The 23,952-nt window shown below is 40.9% G+C and overlaps 1 protein-coding gene across 2 annotated transcripts; it reads right to left on the reverse strand.

Moving 5' to 3' along the window:
* Window positions 1-245: 245 nt before the first annotated feature.
* slc37a1 (solute carrier family 37 member 1) lies at window positions 246-23,952 on the reverse strand. Of its 2 annotated transcripts, none has more exons than XM_034561427.1 (20): window positions 23,788-23,952; window positions 22,499-22,677; window positions 18,195-18,276; window positions 17,051-17,174; window positions 16,365-16,443; window positions 15,183-15,318; window positions 14,848-14,924; window positions 12,990-13,156; window positions 11,809-11,861; window positions 9,911-9,985; window positions 8,233-8,355; window positions 6,733-6,823; window positions 6,249-6,311; window positions 6,012-6,097; window positions 5,452-5,500; window positions 3,795-3,868; window positions 3,599-3,677; window positions 2,891-2,988; window positions 2,500-2,564; window positions 246-1,642 (listed from the first exon to the last, which is right to left on the reverse strand). In XM_034561427.1, exons 2-20 carry the CDS (start codon window positions 22,552-22,554, stop codon window positions 1,627-1,629), a joined length of 1,593 nt encoding a protein of 530 aa, XP_034417318.1. In that variant the 5' UTR covers window positions 22,555-22,677; window positions 23,788-23,952; the 3' UTR covers window positions 246-1,626. The 2 variants fall into 2 exon arrangements, with proteins under 2 accessions (XP_034417318.1, XP_034417317.1); XM_034561426.1 differs by having other exon boundaries at window positions 9,911-9,988.

A 23,952-nucleotide genomic window follows, 5' to 3' on the forward strand; every position in this document is an offset into this window, starting at 1 on the left:
TTTAATTGGGAACTGTTAAAGTGAAAGCAGAGGGAACATTTAGTAAAGTCCTAGTTCACATCAGGATCACGATTCCTGAAGCCGTGACCTTCCCAATCCCGTGTGTCTGCCTGTGTCACCAAGTGGGTTTCTGTCTGAGGAGCTCATCATTTAGGAGGACACCTGCCACCTCCAGCTGAGACTTGAGGCCTGTAGACGTAGGCTGCCGAGAGCGCCATCAAAAACACAACCCCGGAACAGTCGAGTGAGAAAACAATTTGTTTATTGTTTATTCCAAATAAAGCAAGTAAACATTTGGATATGTTATTTCTTCACAAAAGCAAGTGCCTGGAAAAAAGACAATCAACAAATAAGGCACACAATGTTTCAAGTACTAGGCCTACCACTGACACATAATAAATATACACCAACTGTGGTCTTGTTCTAAGTAATGCATTATGATAAGTGAATAAAGAATGAATATGTTCACAATATTAAATTACATAGATATTTAGTGGATTTTACTTTGATACAATTTACAGAGAATACATTTTGTCAGGAAATTTGTTTTTTTTTGTTTTTTATCTTAGTGTTCAGATTTTCATTGATATCATTTGTTTATGGTTACAAAATCATACATTGGAAGATAAGATTCAGTCACTATTGACAACTTACAAAGCAAAGTTATCAACATTGCACTGAAAAACATATCCTTATGAGGTTTGAAAAGTTCGACAAGAACATTACATTCATAATAGCTCAGATCATCGCCCACAGAAAACATACATCACTATCTGCATCTGTCGTATATATATATATATATATATATATATATATATATATATAAAAATACACCTTTGGTGCCTTCATTTCAGAAAAAAATCGGAAGCCTTCACAAAACCAACAATTAGTCTCTTAATTAAATTACATTAACATGGTGGGCACAATGTCTTTGGTTCAGTAAGGCAAAGAAGACTCTGAAACAGCAACTTCCACACAGAGGAGAGTTGTAGTGGTCTTGGTTTGTGCTCCTTCCAGATACAGCGTATCGAACTCATTTGTCCACAGAGAGTAGGAAAGTTTCATTCTTTCTTTTTTAAAAGAACCAGGTCAATAGTGTGCTGATATTTGATTTATATTGTCTCTACACTAAATTAGTAGAGATCAGAAACTCTACAGGGGACCTTTCCATGTGTGAAAGGGGTTGACGTTTTGAGTAATCATCTCAAAGATACAGAACATTCATTACTGAGCGTTCATGTGAAGCTGCCATGGCGGTTGCTAGAAGTTAACATCAAATGTAAGTTGACTTACAAACACCTGCACACATTTCAGCTGTTACCATTTGTTGGGGGTCAAGCTCAGACTGTCTGCCATAGGAAACAAAAGGTCAATAGCAGAAGAGTTGAGAAAAGGAAAGTTGAGTAGTGAAGATGAATCCTCCTGCTGCTGCACTTCTTTTTGGTTCACCAGCCAGCTTCAGCTCTTCCTCGGGGACGCTAGTACAGTGAGCTACTGCAGCTGGCACAGCACACGTTTATTAACGTGGGCCTGTGTGTGTGTGTGTGTGTGTGTGTGTGTGTGTGTGTGTGTGTGTGTGTGCCGGTGTGTGTGTGCTCTTACGTGAAGGCAGTGCAATCAAAGTGCTCAGTGCTCCTTCAACCTGTGAAGTAGAGACAACCATTAACATCATATTGATAAAGTAATGTTAACATCCATATCCAAAAGTGGAGGTCCGAAAATATCCCAACATAAAACTGAATGCCACCCAATCCTGAAGCCATCTCCATTTTCTGTCAGGATTCTTTGAGTGACGCCTTGTTCTCTGAAGCATACGAGCCTTTACAGAAGATGAATCCTTAAGCTTTTGGTTATTTGACTTTATTTGATATTATGACTGGGATGGCTATAATATTATAATTATTACAATACACTGTATTACATTATAATATTGATTCCATCTATTTTCATGCACAGAAAAGTATGCATTTCTGTTCATTATTGACATCTGCCTTTACTTCATGTAGTAATATTTCTAGTTCATAGATTTCATTTAAGCGTCCCTTTAATGGAAAATGTCATGTCGGTGCATGAAGGATGCACCGACATTGGGCCGATATTGACTCAATTAGCTGAATACATTTAAATATTTGCTTTCCTAACTTTGTATGACTAAAATATAATATTTAAGTCAAGCCTGTTGTTGCCCTTCACATAGAGAATGATCCCAGTCTCTTCTACACAGCGAGGCACAAAGCTTATTGATTAAACTCTGGTGTCTGATTGGTTATCAGTGTGTATATATATATATATATATATATTTATTACGAGTACGATACATACAATACAAAGATAGATTGAATCGCCATCTAGTCACTTTGTTTGAATATAAATATTTAACCAAATATAAAACCAGAATGATTCACAATCTGCGAGAAATAAAGGAATGAAAGGAAAGTGAGAACATCCCAGAAAAACAGGACATTGAGTAACATGATGAACAGGGAAAACAGGACTTACTCTACAGTGGAGATGGGGCGGGACTTGGTGGAGGTCAGCTCCTTTGCCACAAGCCGGAGCAGAATCTGCACACAAACAGTGGTTCATTTATTCAAACAAAATAAAATAAATGCCTTCTTGTTAGCAGCTTTTCTGCTCGTTTGTCTCCCCGTTTGTTGCCATCTGATCCGGGTTGTGACAGCATTGAAACATATTTTTGTAGGGTGTCATTTAAAAATAAAATCCGGATGTCTGTGTGCATTCAGTATTATTGAGACTGATCTGACCCCATATTGGAATGAGCCCCATTATTTAGTAGACCTTAATTAAAGACAAACTCAACGAACGCATCTACTACGGCTACTTTGTTTGGTAATGATACTTTGTGGTTTATGGTTTTTAAAGCACTCACCAACAGGGCAAGGAAGTCAGCAGTCATCAGCATGTAGAAGACCCGATCCCAGCCACCTGCAGACAGCAGCCCAGCCAGCAGGGGGCCCAGTGCTGCGCCTGACATATTAAACATAGGCACATCATTATCTCAACACATTAATGACAAACATATCTATCTCACACATGGGGATTACACTGAATTGAGAGAGAACAGAAGATATGCCAACATGAACAACACTAACCAGATTATTAAAATATGAAGTTAGTGATATTTCATTTAGATTTTCCACCGTGTCATATTATTAAAAACACATCACTAATCAAAACTGTTGCACTGTATAACAAGACACCGTATGACCTTCATTACCAGGAACACACACACACTGTAGTTTATTTTGACTCAATCCCACATACAGTGTTCTGCTGCTTTAAACACAGTACTCACTAGACTAGAGTACCAAATATGTATTAATCTGCCACTGAAAATAGTCCCCAACAAATGTACTATTTCCTCCTGTTTGAGTTGCATGTACTCAAATCTACAGTTACTGAGGGTTTTTAAAAATAGTGCTACAGACAAGGTAGGGATTACGTAGATTAGTGTCATGTGGTAGGTTTGCATGATATAATGTGTCCATGTTTTCTTAACTAGAATTGTGCTAGCTGGGTTCTGATTATGAATGTTTCAGTACAGAAACCTAATAGTTTGTTGATCAGTGGTACTGACCTACAGATCCTGTGCCATCGATGATGGCAGTGACAGTAGACAACGCTCTGGCATTGCCTTTCAGGCTCTTGTGGGTCCCCTAGGGTCAAGGGTCAAAGGTCAAAAGAGAGAGGGAATGAGAGAAGGGGCCGGTGCAGATTGAGTAAATAATTATGTTCAAGTTCAGGAGACTGGAATCAGAGGTTAAAATGCTTACCAAATCAGCAGATACTGCAGTTGTGATGAGGGAGTACGGTCCATTGACGAGGCATCCACACACCAACAGCATGCCTGAGAACACAGACGGGTTAAGTTGGATCTACAGCCCCCACATCCACTGGACTGCTGCTGAGCATATCCGTGTCTTTAGATCACGTTAATACGACAAAACCTGTGGGCATCTAGAAGGCATTCGGCCCCTGCTGCCAACATGTGTTATCAGGGGCCCCTTCCATCCAGCCAGCTTACCAGATAAACCAGACTTATCTCAGTTGTTCTGACTGCAGTGGTCATATTATTTGAATTTATTAACCAGCATCAGTCAGAAAATTAAAGTTAATAGAACATCAACTTGAATAAATAATAAAATAAATAAATGATCCAATGATAAATGATAACATGTAGACCCACAAGTGTTTACATATGATATTAAACATTATGCTTCTGCTACACAAGTCTTAATCTAAATAACCCTAATAGATAATAACACATACATAAATAGTTAAAAGTCCAGTTGCAGAAAATGATATTGATCACAAATATCCACATTTTCCTGAGAGGAATGTTTTAACATGTATTGGTTAATATATTTGCTTATGTTAAAGCTTTTCTCAATCTCTTTTTTGTAGCTTAGATTGTTCTAGCTTTCCCCTGAATTTCATTTAATTGTACCATGTAGCTAACCACATCATCTAAAGAGGAGCTGCTCTCGGGTTTAACATTAAATTCAGTTCAGTTCAGTTTATTTTATATAGCCCATAACATCAGGCCTCACAGATTCAACCCCCACACAATGCATGACTAGATCCCTACTTGCTCCAACGTCATGCACGCGGAAGCATTCAAACCCAACGTTTTGCAGTCTAGTAGCTGCTTTCCACCGACTGAAACCCCCGGGCATGATGGGAAACGCCTGGCTGCCAACGGATCAATTTTGCCTATTTGAGTCCTGATATAATTTAAAAGGCGGAGTTATGTAAGAATTCACCCCCCATACAGTTGTCGTGAATTAGCTAGAAAGGCCAAAACAAAACCATATTTGTACCAGGCTTTAAACATAAAAGTAAAGTTATGGAGGTTGTAACCCTCTTCGCAGGATAAGTGGATAAAGATGTTCGACGATACTTTTGCCGTGTATAAAACTCATTGTCAAACTTTCCAGCCCAAGTAGGCGCCAATGTTCTGTCGTTAGTCTTTACTTTGTCTCTTTTTAACATCATAGTCAAGTGTCTTGTTATAACAACATATCAACTTATAATGTTATGACAAGAAATGTTTGTTTTAATGAGATATGATATTATTGTGATAGAAGATTTTGCGATATAGATCAAATTACATGTTATAACACAAAACAAACACTTAATACAAAATAAATTAGATTGGTTTGGCATTGACTAGGTATGTTACTAAATTGTGTTGTAATGTTTCAACAATTGATTAATCCATTATTGTATCAAATTAAAAAATTAAAAGAAATAATACAATTTTGCAAGTTCACAAGCACCCAAAGCTATTGATTATATAATGACAAAACATGAAGATCCGTCTGGTTTTCCTCATACTAAACAGAACATCAACACTTCTTCGCTTCTCAAAACTGATGTAATCCTTCAGTGAGAGCCTCAGTCGGCTGAGGAGTGAGAGCTGGCTCTTACCTACGGTCGGCCCCAAACCCAACTCACTGATCATAGAGAAGCCGTACAGCTGCAGGACGAGGAGAAAGAGTCAAAACACTCACATTTTCAGTCACTGATCATAATTCACATGCTGAACTACATTAACAGCAGCCGGATTATACATTTAGTTGGAAGTTAAAAGTCAACACTGTAGCTACTTTGAGTTATCAGAACCTGTTGGCAATATGGCATGCGAATGTCTTCTTAATGTACTGTATATCATAAACAAAAGACACTGTGTAATCGGTCTACTGCTGCACTGCTCACAAAGACACACATTTGGCTTCAGTGAAATATGTTTGTTTTAAGTGCTACACAGCTGGGAGGCCTGGTGAGGCAGTGCAGGGACACATGACAGTCAGTTACAACCACTTTATGTATGCTCCTCCTTAAAGATGTATGCATCAGTCACTTCTATGCTGGACACCATTCATTGACACAGAATACTTTAAGCAGTACAAGTATGTCTCTGAATTTCCTAATCTAACATGTAACTTCAGATTGTGGATGAGCGTAGCAGCAGCGCAGTGGGAACTTACTGTAGGAGCAGCCAGCAGTAACATGACTGCACAGGTGGTGGCTCTCTTCCCCAGTTTATCAGAGATCACTCCTGCCAAGATCCCCCCTGTGGGTGCCCCAAACAAACACACACAATAGAGGGGCGATGAGCCAGTACAATAGTGTATATCAGCTTTTATACTAACCATGGAGCACAGAACTACATGACAATACTGACGGTAAGAAAAAATAAGAAACGTTTTAACAAAAGCACTTACCCACTATTCCTCCCACGTCAAACAGGGTGGAGAGATCTCCAGCCTTCTTGGCATCAAGGTGAGCTAAGAGACACACAATCACTAATTAAATTCTCTTTCTGGCACGGCCTTTGATTCTGGCGCCTGCTCTACCAGCCGAGCAGGCGCTCTTATCATTCTCAATCTGTCTCGTCTAATACAGGCCAACCAATAATATACAACACATGCATATAAAACAAGCCAAAATTGATTACTGGAGTCTTGAGTCCGCCTCACTATTCATATTTGTGAATAAATGTTTTGTATTTTGAATAATGAAAACTGCTGGTTATCTTAATGTTTGACAACATAATGTATCAGTTAAGATTGATAACAAGCAGATACAGAACATAACCGTATACCATCATATAGAAATCATTTGGCTTTTTTCTTTTGTTTAGTTTCATAGGTGAGAATCAGACAAAAATGAAGAGCAATAATTGTAGTAGTTGTGTTTGGTCCTCACCTGCTTTGGTGATGTAGAGCGGCAGCCAGAAAAGAAAGGTGTAGCTGACAAGCTTGGCAAACAGCAGACACAGAGAGAACTCGATCACTCCCTACAGAGACAAACAGAGCACACGTCAATACAAGGTTGTTGGTGACGTAATGATATCTGTCTGTTCAACTACCCTGATGCAGTAAAACTACAATAATGACCTCTTGACCTTATGGACACAGTCTGATGCAGAGACACACACATCCATCAGAATATGTTCCCAACATTTTAGACCATTAGGCATTCAAAACAGCAGTCCAATCTATTTGTAGACTCTAGGGTTCGACACGTATGTGTATGAAACTCTCAGTTCACTATCTGCTCAGCAGCAGACAGACCTTCAGAGACTAGCTGGTGAACAGAGAAGCGCATTTAGCAGCTGAAGAGACAGATATTTCCTTCGATATGATCTCCCCCCTTTAGGGCAGCTGGATCCAGCCCGACCTACATGTGCTGGCTTCTAGAGTGGATCTGCTGACCACTGAACTAGCTCAGATGAAGTCTCTTCTCCTAACCCTCCACCCTAGTGCAGAGAGGACTGAGGCATCAGATCAACCCGCGGCTGAGCCGGTCCCAGAGGAGGACGTTATCTCAGTGGCAGTGGCAGCCAATCTCTTTACTGAATACAGTAACGAGCGTCCCTCCCATGCTTCTGGGTCTGGCTCTTGTTCCTCAGCCCATAGGCCTTCGGAGGAGGCAGTCGACAGCTCCATGGGGTCTGTCATTCGCGGGGCACCGGCACACCACTCTTCAAGCCCCTGCCACCTTTTATATCTCTCCCTCCGAAGAATATCTGAGGGAGTTGCACGCATGCTGGAGAGACACTAGCGGTTTCTCCCGTGTTAAGTCAGATGGCCGTACCCTGGCAGCCATGTAGGACGCGGCAAAATGTGGCCATTGAGCCGACTATTACCCTCATTGTTTTTCCCCCCCAGAGGAGACTGAGGCCGGATGCCAGGTGTCCTCAAGCCTAATGTCGGATCACAAACGACCGCTTTCCTGTGCTTACAACACGGCAGCGCGCATGGGTCGTATTGGCAATATTGCCAATATGGTTTATTGGCAACAGCCTCTTTCTTCGCCTATTGAGCAAATTGACAGCTGCCTCAGCTGTCGCTCCCGTGGGCTTGCTGTTGCTGCGCCCTTTGCAGAGATGGCTGAACAGCCTTCGCTTGGACGCCAGGAGCCACAGGACAGCAGGCGTCACAGCAGAGAGCATACAACAGTCACCTGCCTCTCAGTGTGGGGGGCAGTGGTCCGTTCAGGACCACATGGAGCATGGAAATGTTCTGGAGCTACGGCCATGCACCTCATACTTGATGGAAACATGTACTTGTTTGGTCAGATAACAAACACCTCGATCGTGTTTCCACATAAACCACCAGGGGGGCACCAGGTCTGTAAAGCTGCTACAGGTATTCGTGTGTGTCTGTGTGTTTGTGTGTGTGCGCGCGCGCGCGTGTGTCTGACCGGTATGCGTAAAGCTCCCATGAAGCTGATGGCGGATGGCTCCAATTCCCTCTTCACCACCACGACCGGCTGCATGGGGACACACACACCGTCTCTTGGCAACAGCAGCTCTGTGTCGTAACTCTGGAAGAGAGAAGGAGGAGGATCAGGGGCTGCCGGTGGAGCGGTTTCAACTCAGTCCATCTACTAAATGAAGTCAAGAGACAATATTATATGTTTCTGTGATTTTTTTAAATTTTTTTACCCAGAATGAGTTTGTGCAGAAACATTTGAGTGGTGACCTCTGACACATTGTGTGACAATAAATAAAAGAGAAAAAGAGTTAACTTAGCCAAACGGTAATTTGAAGAGCAATCAAAGATGATTTAGTGATCCAATTTAGTAATCATTTACAACACCCCCGTTATTATGGGGGGGGAAAAAAGAAAAGTGACACACCAACATCCTTGTGTTAAATACTATCAATGCCAGCATCAATCTAGGACTGCCAACTAATTTGGTGTAATAGATGGACAGGGTTCCCTGTATGGACCAATGCATTAGGTAGACTAAAGAAAGGTTGCATGGTAAACCCAACCCAACTATAATTCCAAAAAGGTTAAAGAAACCCTGAGCCTAAATCCAAATGTCCTAACTCGCCTGCACTCGTGGTGGACTTGAGTGGCGTGTTATTGTTACTGGAGTACCAAAGGCTGTTTAAAAACGTACAGAGAGTTCACGCTATGTATTACTTATGTCACAAAGGCTCAGTCCATGAGTCAGAGGATGGACATTTGGATTCAGCCTCCACATTTTCAGTGTTCAGCCAGCATACCCCAAAATCTGGGGTACCACGAAGCACCAGGGAGCACTAAAGAAACTGACCTTCCTGGTTGTAACACTATCCTCGTAATAGTAGTTCACCTGAACAAATTACAATGATACAATCCTTTGATACTCTGTTAAATGTCATTCATTTAAACAGTTACCAGTTAATTTGGTACAATCTAAAGCAGTTAATTACAAATATATATATATATATATATATATATATATATATATATATATATATATATATATATATATATTATTATTTTAGTTGTCAAGATGTAGGAAATATAATTTCCTTTTTGGACATAATTCAAAGCTTCTATTGAGGTTAAGCTTTAAGTGTCGGTTGTCATTTTTTATGTTATCAACCTGAGCATTCAATAAAAACAAAAAAACATAGAAAACAATCCTACGAAACCACCACTGGAATGGTGAATAGCCAAAGAGCCTAAAGATGCACAGCGTTTTAATTTTCCATTTAAATGTCACCGAATGAAGCTACAGCCCAACCAGGTGGTTTCTCTTTCCCATGCATGATTGGTAATTGTCAATGCGATCAAATAGCTATTTGACCAAATTCAAAATGTAACATTTAGTGGACATGTTTTAGAACCCCTACAAATGTTGCAATCAGCCTCTTATTTCTGTTAACTTATCTCAACTTGGTGAATGGCTGGAGTTGTTGTATTTGGATGAATTTTGCCTTTCAATCCCCTGAAACTATATTTTCTCAATAAGCTTCTAACTTCAGGTACTGAGCTCATACATGAACATTAGTAACTAGTCGTTACTTGTTTTGAAGGAAGTGGGGCTCAATTGAAAAAAAAGGTACTAATACACAATGCAACATACACACACCGCCACACACCTGGGTTTTGTTGTCCTTGTATTGTAGATACACTTCAGTCTGTCCATTTACGCCGTTCCAACTCCTGGTTGGAACCTGCTTGAAGAGAAAATAAATAATGTACATCACACAAGTTCACCAAAAGGCATGAGGAGACTCCAAATGCGGTTTTACTTTTCTTTTCTAGATGCAATGGCCTTTAGTCCTGACTTGTTCATACCACACTTCATTGTATGTTCTCTGGCTCGTTTAAAAACAAAAACGTGTCAAATGTTCAGAAACAACAATGTAACTGCTCTAGTAAAAGGGCAGTCAAGCAACAATCTTAAAACACCAACGTTATTACATTTATATAAATCACAATAACACTAAATCAGATGTATGTTTTTTGAGGCGGGGATACGACAATGTGGTGAAGCATAGAGAACGCAAGAGAGCAAGAGACTGAATACAGACCAAAATTGCACACTCTGCTGCTATGTAACCACAGAGAAGCTTGGATTGAACACGCAGAGGAAGAGTGACTTCATTCTCTGCTGGGATATACATTACTCCATTATATCTTTCCATAGCAGATAGTTGTTTGAAGCTATATTAATGCAATTAATCTTGTCTATAGAATCTTTGGCACATAGTCCTATAAAGAAGGTTCCGATATTGTAACCCTTACACCTACGCAAGGCGGAGCTCTCTACTGGATTCTAAGGGTTATACTCTCCTCCAATCACGAGCATGTGCTCCTTCTGAAATTTGCAAACGCATCACCGGTTGTGCCTACCCAAATATATGGGTAGGCACATATAATGCTCCAGAAAAAGTTAAAATAGTACAGTCAGATACAAAGCAGTCAGAGACTAGGATGTATATTATCAGAACTGATACTTTTAGCGTGCATAACTTCTTCAAAGAAAGATCAAGAGTCTACAAAGGCAACGGAGTTCATCAAATGGTCGGTGGTCTGAGGTGAGTTTATTTATGTCTTTCTTTGCTGCCGCAGAACATATGACTTGGCAGTATTGCACTACTGAATAGTTTCCCATCCTCCTCCACCACACACTCCAATTCCACTCCCTGGACAGAACCAGAAACAGACCCTTTATCAAGGCCTTGAGCACAAATGGCAGGTCCCACTGCAGGGAGGAGACACGCATCACCGGGTGTAGGAACCGTTGTGTGTGACCGTGTGAGAGGACGAGCGACCAGCTATAGCGCAGCAGCGGCCATATCAGAAAGCTGTGATATCCTGTCTTGGCTAGGGGTCACGGGAGGCTGGCCATGGGGGCCAACATAGAAAGCCCACCCCACCCTCGAGAAGGTTAGGCAGAAGGAGTCAAGGGTGCTCCATCTTGCCAACGCTCTATCCTTCACAGACACATTACGCTTCACCTCAGCCTTCCTCTGAGGGTGGCCGAATGGCAAATGACAGCTAAACTGAGAGTGAGAGCACAACCGTGACGTTAGGGGCTCTCCGGGAACCATCCTGGTCCTTCTTTGGGAGTGCCGGGACTCCCAGCCAAACATGGCGAGAGCCCATGCTGAATAGAGACATACCACTGTATGTAGTCAGCTGGCACATGCTACGGGTCCAGACTGTCAGATTGGGACATCAGACTGGGGAGATGCCAGCGAAACTGGGGACTGTAAAGGCTTTAACTTATAATTCACACCCTTTTCAGGCCTTGTGCCCTCTCTAGAAGCACCGGCATTAAGCTCCTCTGATCCTTTGTTAATGTGTTTCCTTTCATTTATTAAAAAATATTATTGAGACACACTGAGGCCCTAATGGATGCTGAAAGATAACACAATGCACATATTAAATACACGCTTTCAAAAGCAATAAGAACGTAAATACAAAGAAATGTTGCAACTGTGTTTCCATTAACTAAAGAAGGAAACAGGAAGAACTCGGTTGTACTCACGTTCTTGCTTGGAGAAGAATTATGAGCATACATGCTTTTCAGGTCATTTGGATCTGGAGAGAGAGAACAAATGCCATAAAGTCAATGATGCTCCTCGATTTTCAGACGGCAAAGTCTTGCTATGAGCTGCTTCTTTTCTTCAGTGAGCCACAACAAAGTGATAAAAAAAACAGCCTAATTAAATAAAATAAAAAGAGCCTAATAAATAATTAAAGCCAAAGGCCTCTGTACAAACCATTAGCACTGTAAAGGGAAAACTCACTTAACTTGGGGAACACAGGGTTAATCCCATCAATGTTTGCACTGTGAGAAAGTGCATTAAGTGCTTCCTTCATAATTAAATTTTTTATATTTATTGCATTATTGGTATGTTAATATTGCTAATATAAACAATGTTGTTGGTGCGTTTACTCGCATGTGGACAGAAATCGGTTTTAAAGAGAATAACAAAGCAAATAAAGTAGTTCTTAAAATTACAAATATAACATCACAAATTTGAAAGAAAGAGAACAGATGAGCAAGCAACCAGTGACTTGCTGGATTCATTTTTGATTGATCTGTGAAGAACACGACAACAGCTATTTTGGAAACCAGCAAGTAGACACGTTAACTGATGACACTTAAGATTCAAGTGTGTATCACATAGAACACAAATAATAATAATAATATTGTAATAAAGCTTTTATTCTTCTATGTGAATTTTATTATTATTAATGGCACAATAATAGAGTCCATTTTCCTCTGTGTAGTTTGTTCCGAGCTTCTTTTTGCTTTGTTGAACATGCTTTCTGTGCATGTTGCTGCCACTCTGCACTGCTCTGATAGGTTACAGCTGTAACCTATCAGAGCCATAACCTAACATCGTCCCAACCGTCCGCCTCATCGTGGGAATGTGGCCCCCACCGTCAGGTTCCCCCTCAGGTGAACACTGTTAGCTCCGTCACCTTGTCTGCTGCATTGTTAGCTACGAGTCGCCAGCTCAGGCATCGCCATACTGACAGCCGTTACGAGGAAATTAAAATGCTCCCAATCTCGCACAGTATCTTGATTACTCAAAATATTTAAAAAGTGACCAAAAATGGCCACCATATTTCCAGATTCGGCAACCAAAAGCTGATGCTGGTTGCCATTCTGACAACCACTTGTAAAAGCCCTCTAGCCAATGGGGAGGCTGCACTCACGCTCAATGAGGAAGAAAAAGCAGACGATGCCCATGACGGCGATGATGAGCCCCGGTACGATGAAGGACAGGCCCCAGTTGGAAGAAACCCAGTAGCCGGCGATCAGAGAGCCCAGGATGTTTCCAACTGAGGTGTGAGAGTTCCACAGCCCCATGATGAGTCCACGCCTAACAGACAGACAGGAGCACAGGACAAGAGCAACACAGACACATCAGGGTGTTAGTGACTTCACAGTCGGCAAGTTCTCGGCTGACTGTGTCTCACTGGTGCAGTGGCAGGGTCGTCCTTCAATCGGAGGATCGGAGGTTCGATCCCAGGCTCCACTAGTCTATATCAAGACACGTAACCCCAAATTGCTCCCGTAGCATTCACACGGTTCACAAGGACAATATCATTTGGAGCAGGAAAATGGGATTTCAACTTGAATGTATTAAATATTAATCACAATCCAAATTAATTATTTAAGTTGCAATTTAATAATGATTTCTAATTCAAAATTATACTTCAGATGTTTTCTTAGGATGGCTGTTCGGATAATATATTTCAAAATATAAGTTATACAATATTTTGATGAATCTCAACTCGTCAACCTTAGTGCTGATAAAGGACTCATCTCTGTACTGGTCTTGTTAGACCTTAGTGCAGATAAAGGACTCATCTCTGTACTGGTCTTGTTAGACCTTAGTGCAGATAAAGGACTCATCTCTGTACTGGTATTATTAGACCTTTGTGCTGCGTTCGACACCATTCATCATGACATCCTATTACAGAGACTGGATCAGTCGATTGGCATTTCAGGTACCACACTAAGTTGGTTTAAATCCTATTTATCAGATCGATCTCAATTTGTAAACAATGAAGCCTCAATGACGTGTGGGTTTTTTTCAGTTTTTGAATTATGCACACTACAGATTATTTAATACGGTGGAATAAATAAAACTATTCAACATTTCATATTGCACAAATGCAATTAAAGTCAAACAATGAAGCCTCGATGACCACCAACGTTAATGACGGAGTTCCACAAGGTTCTGTGCTTGGACCAATTTTATTTACATTATATATGCTTCCTTTGGGCAATATTATCAGGAAACACTGCATAAACTTTCATTGCTATGCAGACGATACTCAATTATGTCTATCGATCAAACCAGAGGAGACCAACCAGCTCACTAAAATTCAAGAATGTCTTAAAGACATAAAAACATGGATGATCTGCAACTTCCTGATGTTAAACTCAGACAAAACCGAAGTTGTTTTACTGGGCCCTGAACACCTCAGAGATCAATTATCTGGTGGTGTGGTTTCTGTAGATGGCATTTCCCTGGCATCCAACACCACTGTAAAGAATCTCTAGTTATCTTTGACCGAGACTTGTCCTTTAACTCCCACGTTAAGCAAATCTCAAGGACTGCATTTTTTTATTCATAGGGTCCATTGGACCTGGAGGTGTCTGATGCCTGGTGAGCCGGCCTTGCGTTGGCCCTGCTGATGCGCCTTGCCCCCCCTCCTCTCTACCTCCTTCTGTTTCATGGATTGGAGTTCCATTCATACATTGTCATATTCATGTAATGTGTTTATGTAACTTTGTAATGCTGTTCATTCTGTACACATGACATATATTGCATCTGTCCATCCAGGGAGAGGGATCCTCCTCTGTTGCTCTCCTGAAGGTTTCTTCCCTTTTTTCCCTGTGAAAGGTTATTTTTGGGGAGTTTTTCCTGATTCGATGTGAGGTACCGGGACAGGGATGTCGCATGTGTACAGATTGTAAAGCCCTCTGAGGATAATTTGTAATTTGTGATATTGGGCTATACAAAATAAACTAAATTGAAAATTGAATTGAATTCCACTGTACCTTCCTTTACCAAACCAGTTGCCGATGCAGGTCACTACACTGGGCCAGCCAGTGGTTTGGACCAAGCCGTTGGCCACCTGAAATCACAAACGAATGAATGAGGACAATGAGGTATTAGAAGCACGGCTACACAAGTAATTAGTGTGAGCCTGTGTATATGCATGGGTATATAAACCTAGGGTTATGTTTGTGTACACCTAAGTTTGTTTCTCCAAACTGGGGGCGTGCTGACCACCATCTACTGTTAGGTAACACAGCAACCATGGAAGAAGCTCTATCCCCTTTAGTCCCAAACGTTTTTTCATGATTTACTTCAGCAATATTATGTGTCTCACCTGCACAAATATATAGAAACCCAGATTGTGAATGTTGTAGACATAACCCAGTCCAAACAGGCAGGTGAACAGGCCGCTGGTCAGCATGCCCACGGTCAGGTACAGTCGAATGGGCACGCGTTCCCCAATGATGCCGCTGTATTAAAGTGGTGACATTTTATTAAGCAATAACTTACTTTCATCAAAAAGGTTGTTGGAAGTCTCCCTACATGGAAGCTTTGTACCTTCACCAAGGAGATTATGTTTCGGTTCAGTTTGTTTGTCTGTTAGGTAGAAAGATATCTAGAACATTGCATTGAAAACCACAGGAAAAGTAGTTTGTTTCATTCCAGATATTAAATATAGTGGCTGGACCTGGATCATCACTGTGAACTAACTGGGACTGGAACTCTGTGTAATTCAATACTATTTTTCAATTGAATTAAAATGTATAAAGATTGTGCATTCTTGGTGGAGGTTTGTGCTTTGTGAGGGTTTACTTGTTTGTTACATGAAAAGACTGAATGTTCTGTTAGGAACAACAAAAAGAAATCAACATACAACATTAGTAGCTAGATTTCGAGAATAGATTGGAATACATTGATTCAAAAAAAGAACACAGAGACAGAAAACAACAATGAAGTTTCAATAGTTTATGTTGATAAAGCTCCTCTGTATCTGCCACAGTTGCAGAAGTGCAGTTTATTGAGACAAACTGGTTCATTTAGCCTGGAGGGAGGGGGGTGCTGTGAGTCTTTCTTGTTTTCATTTGTCAAAATGTTTTATTCCTTAACCAAGCAGATTTAATGTGTGGAATCATCACAGCACCCAGATCCTCAAACCATAATGCCAAAATAAATCAAAAAGTTAAACATGTTGATTAGGTATTAATGGAGGATACAGCTGATATCAAAGGCCACATTTACACCTGGTATTAACCTGTGGATCTAGATATGTTATCTGTATAGTTCAGATCACTTTTGCTTCCTGCTTCTACTTGTAATGTTAGCTGGGCTTGCTTATACTAGCAGGAAGAGGTGGGGTTTGTTCTCTTCAGAATGGTGCTATGCCGTATGGACTGCATGTGCACATGGCTGAGTTCAGACCACCTCCAAAATGTGGTACTTTTCTTACATTCATAAAGTTTGGTAAATATATTCTTCACTTATGAATAAAACTGCCGTCCTCTTCTCGCCATCTTACCTGAGGTACATTCCCACCGCATAGGCACAGAGGAAGGAGTAGTCCATGGCTCCCAGCAGTTGTTTGTAGTTCCTTTTATCTGAGAATAGAAGAGTTGTTTAGTTGGGGACAGTAAATCAGATTTCATTCATCCTCAACTGTGTTTATCAAACTTTATGCTTCCACGTTCCTCCATGAGCAAAGCTGAAGAAAACAAGCTTGAAAAAGAACAGTGCACTGCTACATGCTCTGCACATTCTATCATTATTATTATTATTATGGGGGGTGCTGAAGGGGCATGAGTCTAATGGCAGAACAGAATCATGTTGACTGACTAATACTGAGACAGGAAGGTGACCTGGTGGCACATGGTAGCTAAACCAGTGGCACACTAGCAACAAGTGTACTTGAGCTTTTTGGGAATGTTAAAGTGTCCTTTTGTAAATTGGCACTCGAGTGGCCTGTTATTTACGGTGGTTTGATGGATTATTTTTCCACCTACATTCCACAAAGACCCAGCCTACACTGAGATTTTAAATTGAGATTTTGTTTTGCAGTCATAATTAAATTCAATGGTAACCTTAATGTTAATGTACACATTTTAAATGGAACTTCATATCAAAAAGGTTGCCAACTACTGCACTAAAAGTCTATCTATCTGTCTCTCTTCGAAACCCAAACATGTCAGGAGTCAAGCAGATACAAACCAAAAGGCTTCCAGCTACAGTCTGTGCCCGTGTGGAGCGACGGCAGTGAGGGCTGCTGGCTGCTGCTGCTGGAGGCCATGGTGGCGAGCTCATTGACTGAGGAGCAGTTCTTATGGAGCTCACTCTGTCAATACAAAACAATGAGCGCAGCCATCAGAGAGCGAGAAAACACCAGGTATAACAGAGAGAACCAGAGAGAGAGAGAGACGGAGACAGTGAGAGACGGTAACATAGAGAGAGAGAGAGAGAGAGAGAGAAAGACAGACAGATGAAGAGACAGAAAGAGAGAGAAACAGCAAATGTTATTCATTTTTAAAAACCTTTATTTAAATAAAAAAACAGCATGAAAGAACAAAACCTTGTTCTCGTGACAATAAATAGAACATATCAACATGCATTGACTCTTCATCATTTACTGAAAGGAGTGTTAAATATTAAGTTGTCTCCAGAAACACAACATATTGCATCTTTACAGCACCATTTGTCAATAAAATCTGAAAGAAATCTAAAATCTACAATCAATCCAAAATCTGACATGAAGACGGAAGTGCGACAGTTTGGCTCCTCCTACTATCAGGTTGTGTAGCTTCCACTTGGAGGCATTCACTTTTTTATAGCAGACAATCTGCAGAGCATTAACAAAGATTACAGAGTAGTTTACATTAATACAAATAGTAAAAACTAAAACCGTCTCCACTGCCTCATTAAGACATTGATTAGAAACAGTGGGGTTATTAACAGAGATTAAAAAGCATCGACAGCAACAGCACATGTCAAATCCTCCACTGTAAGTCTCCTGGATAAGATGAAACATCGTGCACAAGGATGCTGTGGGATGTATTGCCACAGCTCCTTATACAAATGCAATGCTATCCCTTTAATAGACAGTGGCAGTGAAAGACAAAAGGCTAATTCCACATACCAAGTTTAATGCTAGCCTCCAAATAAGATTATCATCAATGGAAATCTGGACTGAATTTAGTCTTCAGTTTTGGACTGAGGATGTATCACTGGCTCAGGCCATATAAAATAAACTGAAGTGAATTGAATGTCATTGCATGTTACTGTTAATTTACAATGTCTGTCCCTAGAGATGCCATGCATGTGAAATATAAAGAATACTATGACAATGAGCATATGTTACCTTGACGATGCTAATGGGTTTCCTGGAGAGGTGGAAGCTGGTGTAGAGGAGAAAGGTGAGGATGAAAGTGAGAGCTCTATACCTGCAGAGAAGAAACACAAGAGGGCAGCAGTGAGAGCGGAAGGACACAAACTAATCCAAACACCTCGACTGACCCTCTGAAGGAAACCAGGATGTCCCATTTCAGTTTGAGCTGAGGGGGTGACAATCCACAGTTCATGCTTGTATTCTTTACAAGACAGGCTAATACCACAGCACACATATTTGCAGAAATCCCGTCAAAGATTTTTCCACATCACAAATGTGCAATCAATGCAATCCACAACAGAAAAAAGAAAAAAAGATTGTATTTAGGGAAATTTGTGTAACATGAAAAGATAGAAAGTAGGGGTGGGCCATAGGTCCTAAAGTCTATATTATGGTATTTGGTGTGTTTTTGTATTACTTCACAGTATTAGAAATGTACCTAATCTTGTTCTATTGGCAATGAAAGGGAACATAAACACCCAAACCTTTTTGTCATTCCCAAAAGCACACACACATTTCCCATAACCAAAAACACAATTCACCTGTGTCCACACATCTGCAAAACCTTACACAAAAGTGACCAAATAAATCATTCTTTACACTACGTGTTCATTCAGCAAACACATGCTCTCAATATAATTAACTCAAGTTATCATAACATAAACTCAGAGACCACACCCTTCTCAAGGTGAAAACACTCAGCCTGAAAATTGTTAACACACCAATCAGAATTGGGGGTCAATAAATAGAGCTTAGAGGCATGCTCATGTCCTTTAGAACAATGGATCCCAACCATGCAGAGGTTGAGATACAAGAGAGAGGAAGAGAGAGAGGAAGAGGAAGACTAAGAGGAAGAGGCAGAGGAAGAGGCAGAGGGAGAGGGAGATGGAGAGGAAGAGGACAGCAAAGACAAGTAATTTCTGATAAAATCCTATGGCCTGACCCTGACCTGAGACAAGATCATGCTGATATTGATGCTGATGCTGATGCTGATGAACCTGTATATGTGCTCAATCTGGAAGTGCTGTGAATAAACCCTATTATTGACATTTTGGTGGCAGTGTGTTGAATGAATCCCTCCTGTGGGTAACAAACACTAATGTAGTCTGTGTTTTGACAGCGTGTGTGTATTGTCTGAGGGTAAAGATGGATTGGGACCCAGAAGTTAGATGTTTGGACTGTTGGGTGTGAGTTTTTAAAATTGTGTGTGAAGATTTGAAAAAATGGTGAGTTGTTCCAGGAATTGTGTCTTAGCAATCAAGAAAAACTGTAATGTTGACAAAGGTATCTGTATTCTTGACAAAGACATCACTTATCAGCTGCCAATGTTACACCCTTCTGCAGTTTCCTACATACAGGATATCCTGCCACTTGAATGTGTACTTTTATTGGCAATACATTCTGTTTGCTTTACCTCACAGTCAAGTCTACACTCATCTTTGTGCTGTGTTGTGTGTTTTATTTGTGCGGATATGAAAAGCAAGTCTGAATTAACCTGATCTGTGTGTGCGTGCGTGCGTGCGTGCGTGCGTGCGTGCGTGCGTGCGTGCGTGCGTGCGTGCGTGCGTGCGTGCGTGCGTGCGTGCGTGCGTGCGAGTGAGCGAGAGAGAGGGCTGACTGGAGTGAAACCAGTGCTATAGTTGAGGACACTGGAGATGGACCAAGGTGCAATTTGAGAAAAGCAACTTGACATATACTTGAGCAACAGCTAGGCGACATGCTGCGAGTGCATTGCAGTGCGTGTCAGTGTGTGTTCTGAATAAAGTCTGCTGACAAATAACAGCTGGCCAGACACTGCTCTGACCCAGCTGTAACACCACACTAAAGCTGCAAATGACTGACCGACAAAATATGGATCTAACTTACAACTATTGCAAAAATATGCAAATGTTTCAATGAGAATTATGGGATATATTAGGTGATTGTGGAAGGAATCCCGAAAACATCAAGCCCCCACCAAATGAGTTAGTTTATGTGAGTAAAGCAAGGACACAGCTGGAGGATGGAGCAGATGAGAGGAAGCACTCAGGCCTGAGGACTGCTCAGGAATTGCTACTCTGGTGTCTTTTTATATTTATCCTGTTATTTGTAATTTAAATATGGATGTACGACGAGAGCATACGCGTAACCGGAGTTAAATTCCATGTATGTGCACACATACATGGAATTTGAGTCACGTACGCTCTCGCCAATAAAGCGGATTCTGATTCTGATTCTGATTCTGAATGTGGACGGAGGTTGGGTTGACCGACACCTATCATTGGGTAAATGATAAGGAACTACAGAACAAGGTCTGGTCCAATCGGTGGACTGGAAGAGGATGAAGGGGGTTTGACTTTAAGGTTACACGCTGACATGCTGAAAATTAGCAGATCTCTCTGTGCCGACCGCCGGGCAGTTAACCAATCTACAGGTAACCAGGTAACCGATCTACAGGTAACCGATCTACAGGTAACCAGGTAACCGATCTACAGGTAACCAATCTACAGGTAACCAGGTAACCGATCTACAGGTAACCAATCTACAGGTAATCGATCTACAGGTAACCGATCTACCGATCGGTTGATCTACAGGTAATCGATCTACAGGTAAGGCATGATCAGAATCAGAAAATAGTAGTTCACTGTCCAACAATGATGTTAACGGAGAAGTGAATAGAGCTGAAACAAGTGGTTTTAATAAGAGATAGAATGTGAGCCCTTGCACACACATTTCAGAATGATTGACATCTATTCACACCTGAATTTAAAAGCTGCAGGACAGTTTTGTTCGAATGTTTTTTTCTATAATTAAGTACTTTTTTTTTATCCATTCCTTATTTTAATTTAAATTAGATCATTTATGTATTATATATTATTTATAATTCATCCAGTTTAATTTTAAATCTGACAATAAATATTGTTGAGATATGATTAAATTAAACTGGATTGACAGTCAGTTGATGACGACATACAGGCTACTTCAATATATATGACAATATTGAGTTCAGTTCAATTCAGTTCCACAACTACAAGGAGAAAATAACAAAAGGTCTGAGTCACGCGAGTCCAGTCCAGTCTAGTCTAGTCCATGCCGTACTTCATATTATAATACTTAATAATACTTTAAAGTTAAATAAAATGGAAATACTCAAGTTCTGTACAAGTACCTTCAAAGTTGTAATTAAATACAACATAAATAGCCTAAATGTACTTAGTTACATTCCACCCCTGCTAATACAAGAGCACAACATTGTTTGCAAGAGCACAGAGTTGTTCATAGATCTAGCCTTTTAATGTTGCTCTCAAAGTTCTTAAAGTTGCTCTCCTGAAGGTTTCTTCCCTTTTTTCCCTGTAAAAGGTTATTTTTTAGGAGTTTTTCCTGATCCGATGTGAGGTCAAAGGTCAGGGATGTCGTATGTGTACAGATTGTAAAGCCCTCTGAGGCAAATTTGTAATTTGTGATATTGGGCTATACAAAATAAACTGAATTGAATTGAATTGAAAGTTCATCAGATCAATGCATTTAACTTTAAAATGTACACAATGGTCTTCTTGGGGAACAGGTCTCACTTAATCCTTTGGGAAACACTGTAAATGCTCACGAGCACACAAAATTAATCTGCTCATAAAAACTATTTCCTCCTATTCGAGTAACGTTTGTTAAAAACTACGGTGCCCAGTGTTTTTTTTTCTAAATACATTTGTGAAGACAGTGGAGGGACGTCAAAAGGAGAGCCGGACTAACACATCGGTTGTTTTGTAGTTCTCTTGGGATATGTTAACAATAAGAAATATATCAAATATAATTTCATTAAGATTAGCCTTATGTGACGTGATGTTATGACTATGTCTACCATACACTTAATAAGCAGCCCTCAATAGAATGTAGTATTTCCTGTTCTCAGACTCTTGTTATGCACCATCCACAGTGACAAACATCATGGGAATGGATTGACTCAGCCCACAAGGACATAAGGGTTTATATGTGCTGATTGATACAATGTCCATATTGTACAGAAATATCTGAATAAATAATATCTTGATTAACGGTGACATCTTGTTTAAAATAGCCTTGGATGGGGAAAGAAAATTAAGAAGTCAACTTGAAATAAGAACATATGCACATTCACATTCAAATAATGTGATTGCCAACAACTAAAACAGCTGGAAAACAATTCACACTTTTACTTTAGCTACACATTGATGGCAAATTGGCTCAGAGGAAAGACTAACTATGTAAAAGAGACTACACACACTTAAACACACACACACACACACACTCAGGTTAAGACTCACCACTGGTCTCTGTCGAAGGACACCAGCAGGCGGATCCCAGGAGGAACAGTGGCCATGTTTGGGCACAAATATTGATAATGACGGTGACGGGCAGCGGATGTGGGCTCACGCTGAGGAGGCTGATCGGGACCACACAAACATGCTGGCGCTGCCTTGCCTCATCCCCACCTCAGAGGAAGCTGCTTGGAGATTGGCAACATGAGGATACATGGTTAAAACTGGGAGCACTGGAGCTGGAAGGACAGGACACAACAGGAGTCTGAGAAGATGACGAGAGGGAGAGGGCAGTGTGGAGGAGGAAGAAGATCCGGAAATGATAACAGAGGGAGGACTTGTATCGCTGAAAAGTTCACAACTACCATTAAGTGCCCAGTTTCCAAGTGTTTCTACTGCTCAGTTAAATCCACATACGACGTATGTCCATCCGAGCAATAAAAGATAGTTTGACATTAGAGTGCAGGACAGGGGAGAAACTAAACTGAACAGAAATCATAGAGCGGAAAGTCAAACTGTAATCACATTTAAATTAAAGTAACAGTTTGAGAATTGATTACTCTTTTAGGGCTTTAACACTACATGTCATCATTCACCCATTCACACCAATGTCTACACGGATGACGAGCTACCATGCAAGGTGCCACCTGCCCATCATTTACTAGTTCCTTTACTAGTTTGGCTGGTTTTCGCTATTTTATAAAAGACTACGCATTGCTATCCTGGTTATAATCAGAGTTTTGGTGATTCCTGTGTATCTGTTTTTACACAAAAACATCACACATGGATGAGTAGAAACCTGAATATGCCAGTCAGTGCACACGTTTCACCAGAAAGCAGGTCCAATGCCTCGCTGCATAGCACCTACTGCTGCCGCGGGCTGAGTGCAGTTTTCATATACTTTCCCGTGCCAGATTTGACGAAGCGCTTGGATAAATAACCAATGTATTTCACTCGAGTGCCAAGGTTTCATCTCTACCCTCATAGCTCCGTGCACTTCCCCCTACACGAGCGCAGTGGAACCCGCCTGGTGTCCAGTCTTCTCGGCACACCACCCGATGTTTGCTGAGGCTGAGAAGACTCGAACAGTGACCGACGCTACTGGACGGACTGTTGGGACGGAGGTCGTTTCCTCTCATAATCCTCATGTATAACATATTGCGAACATGAAACAATTAGAAAAAACACATATAGGACTTCGAGTCATCGATAACGTATCGACACAGTCGTCAGCGATAGGGCCTATCGACAGAGAAAGCGACAATACATTTGGTGGTTCAGTCTCGTCACGTTACCCGATCAAAAAGAGCCCCTTTCACTCTATTCCTGCTGGGGAGCCTATCTCGGAGAGAAATTCGACGGTTTCGTCTTTGTTTGTGCCTTCAGTTGAGCGACATGTCCTCCACTTCCTTGTTGTGTGAAAGCTAGCCCACTGTCACCTCAAAGCCCCGGTGCACACA

The sequence above is a fragment of the Cyclopterus lumpus genome, chromosome 21 (assembly GCF_009769545.1).
Source record: "Cyclopterus lumpus isolate fCycLum1 chromosome 21, fCycLum1.pri, whole genome shotgun sequence".
NCBI lineage: Eukaryota > Metazoa > Chordata > Actinopteri > Perciformes > Cyclopteridae > Cyclopterus > Cyclopterus lumpus.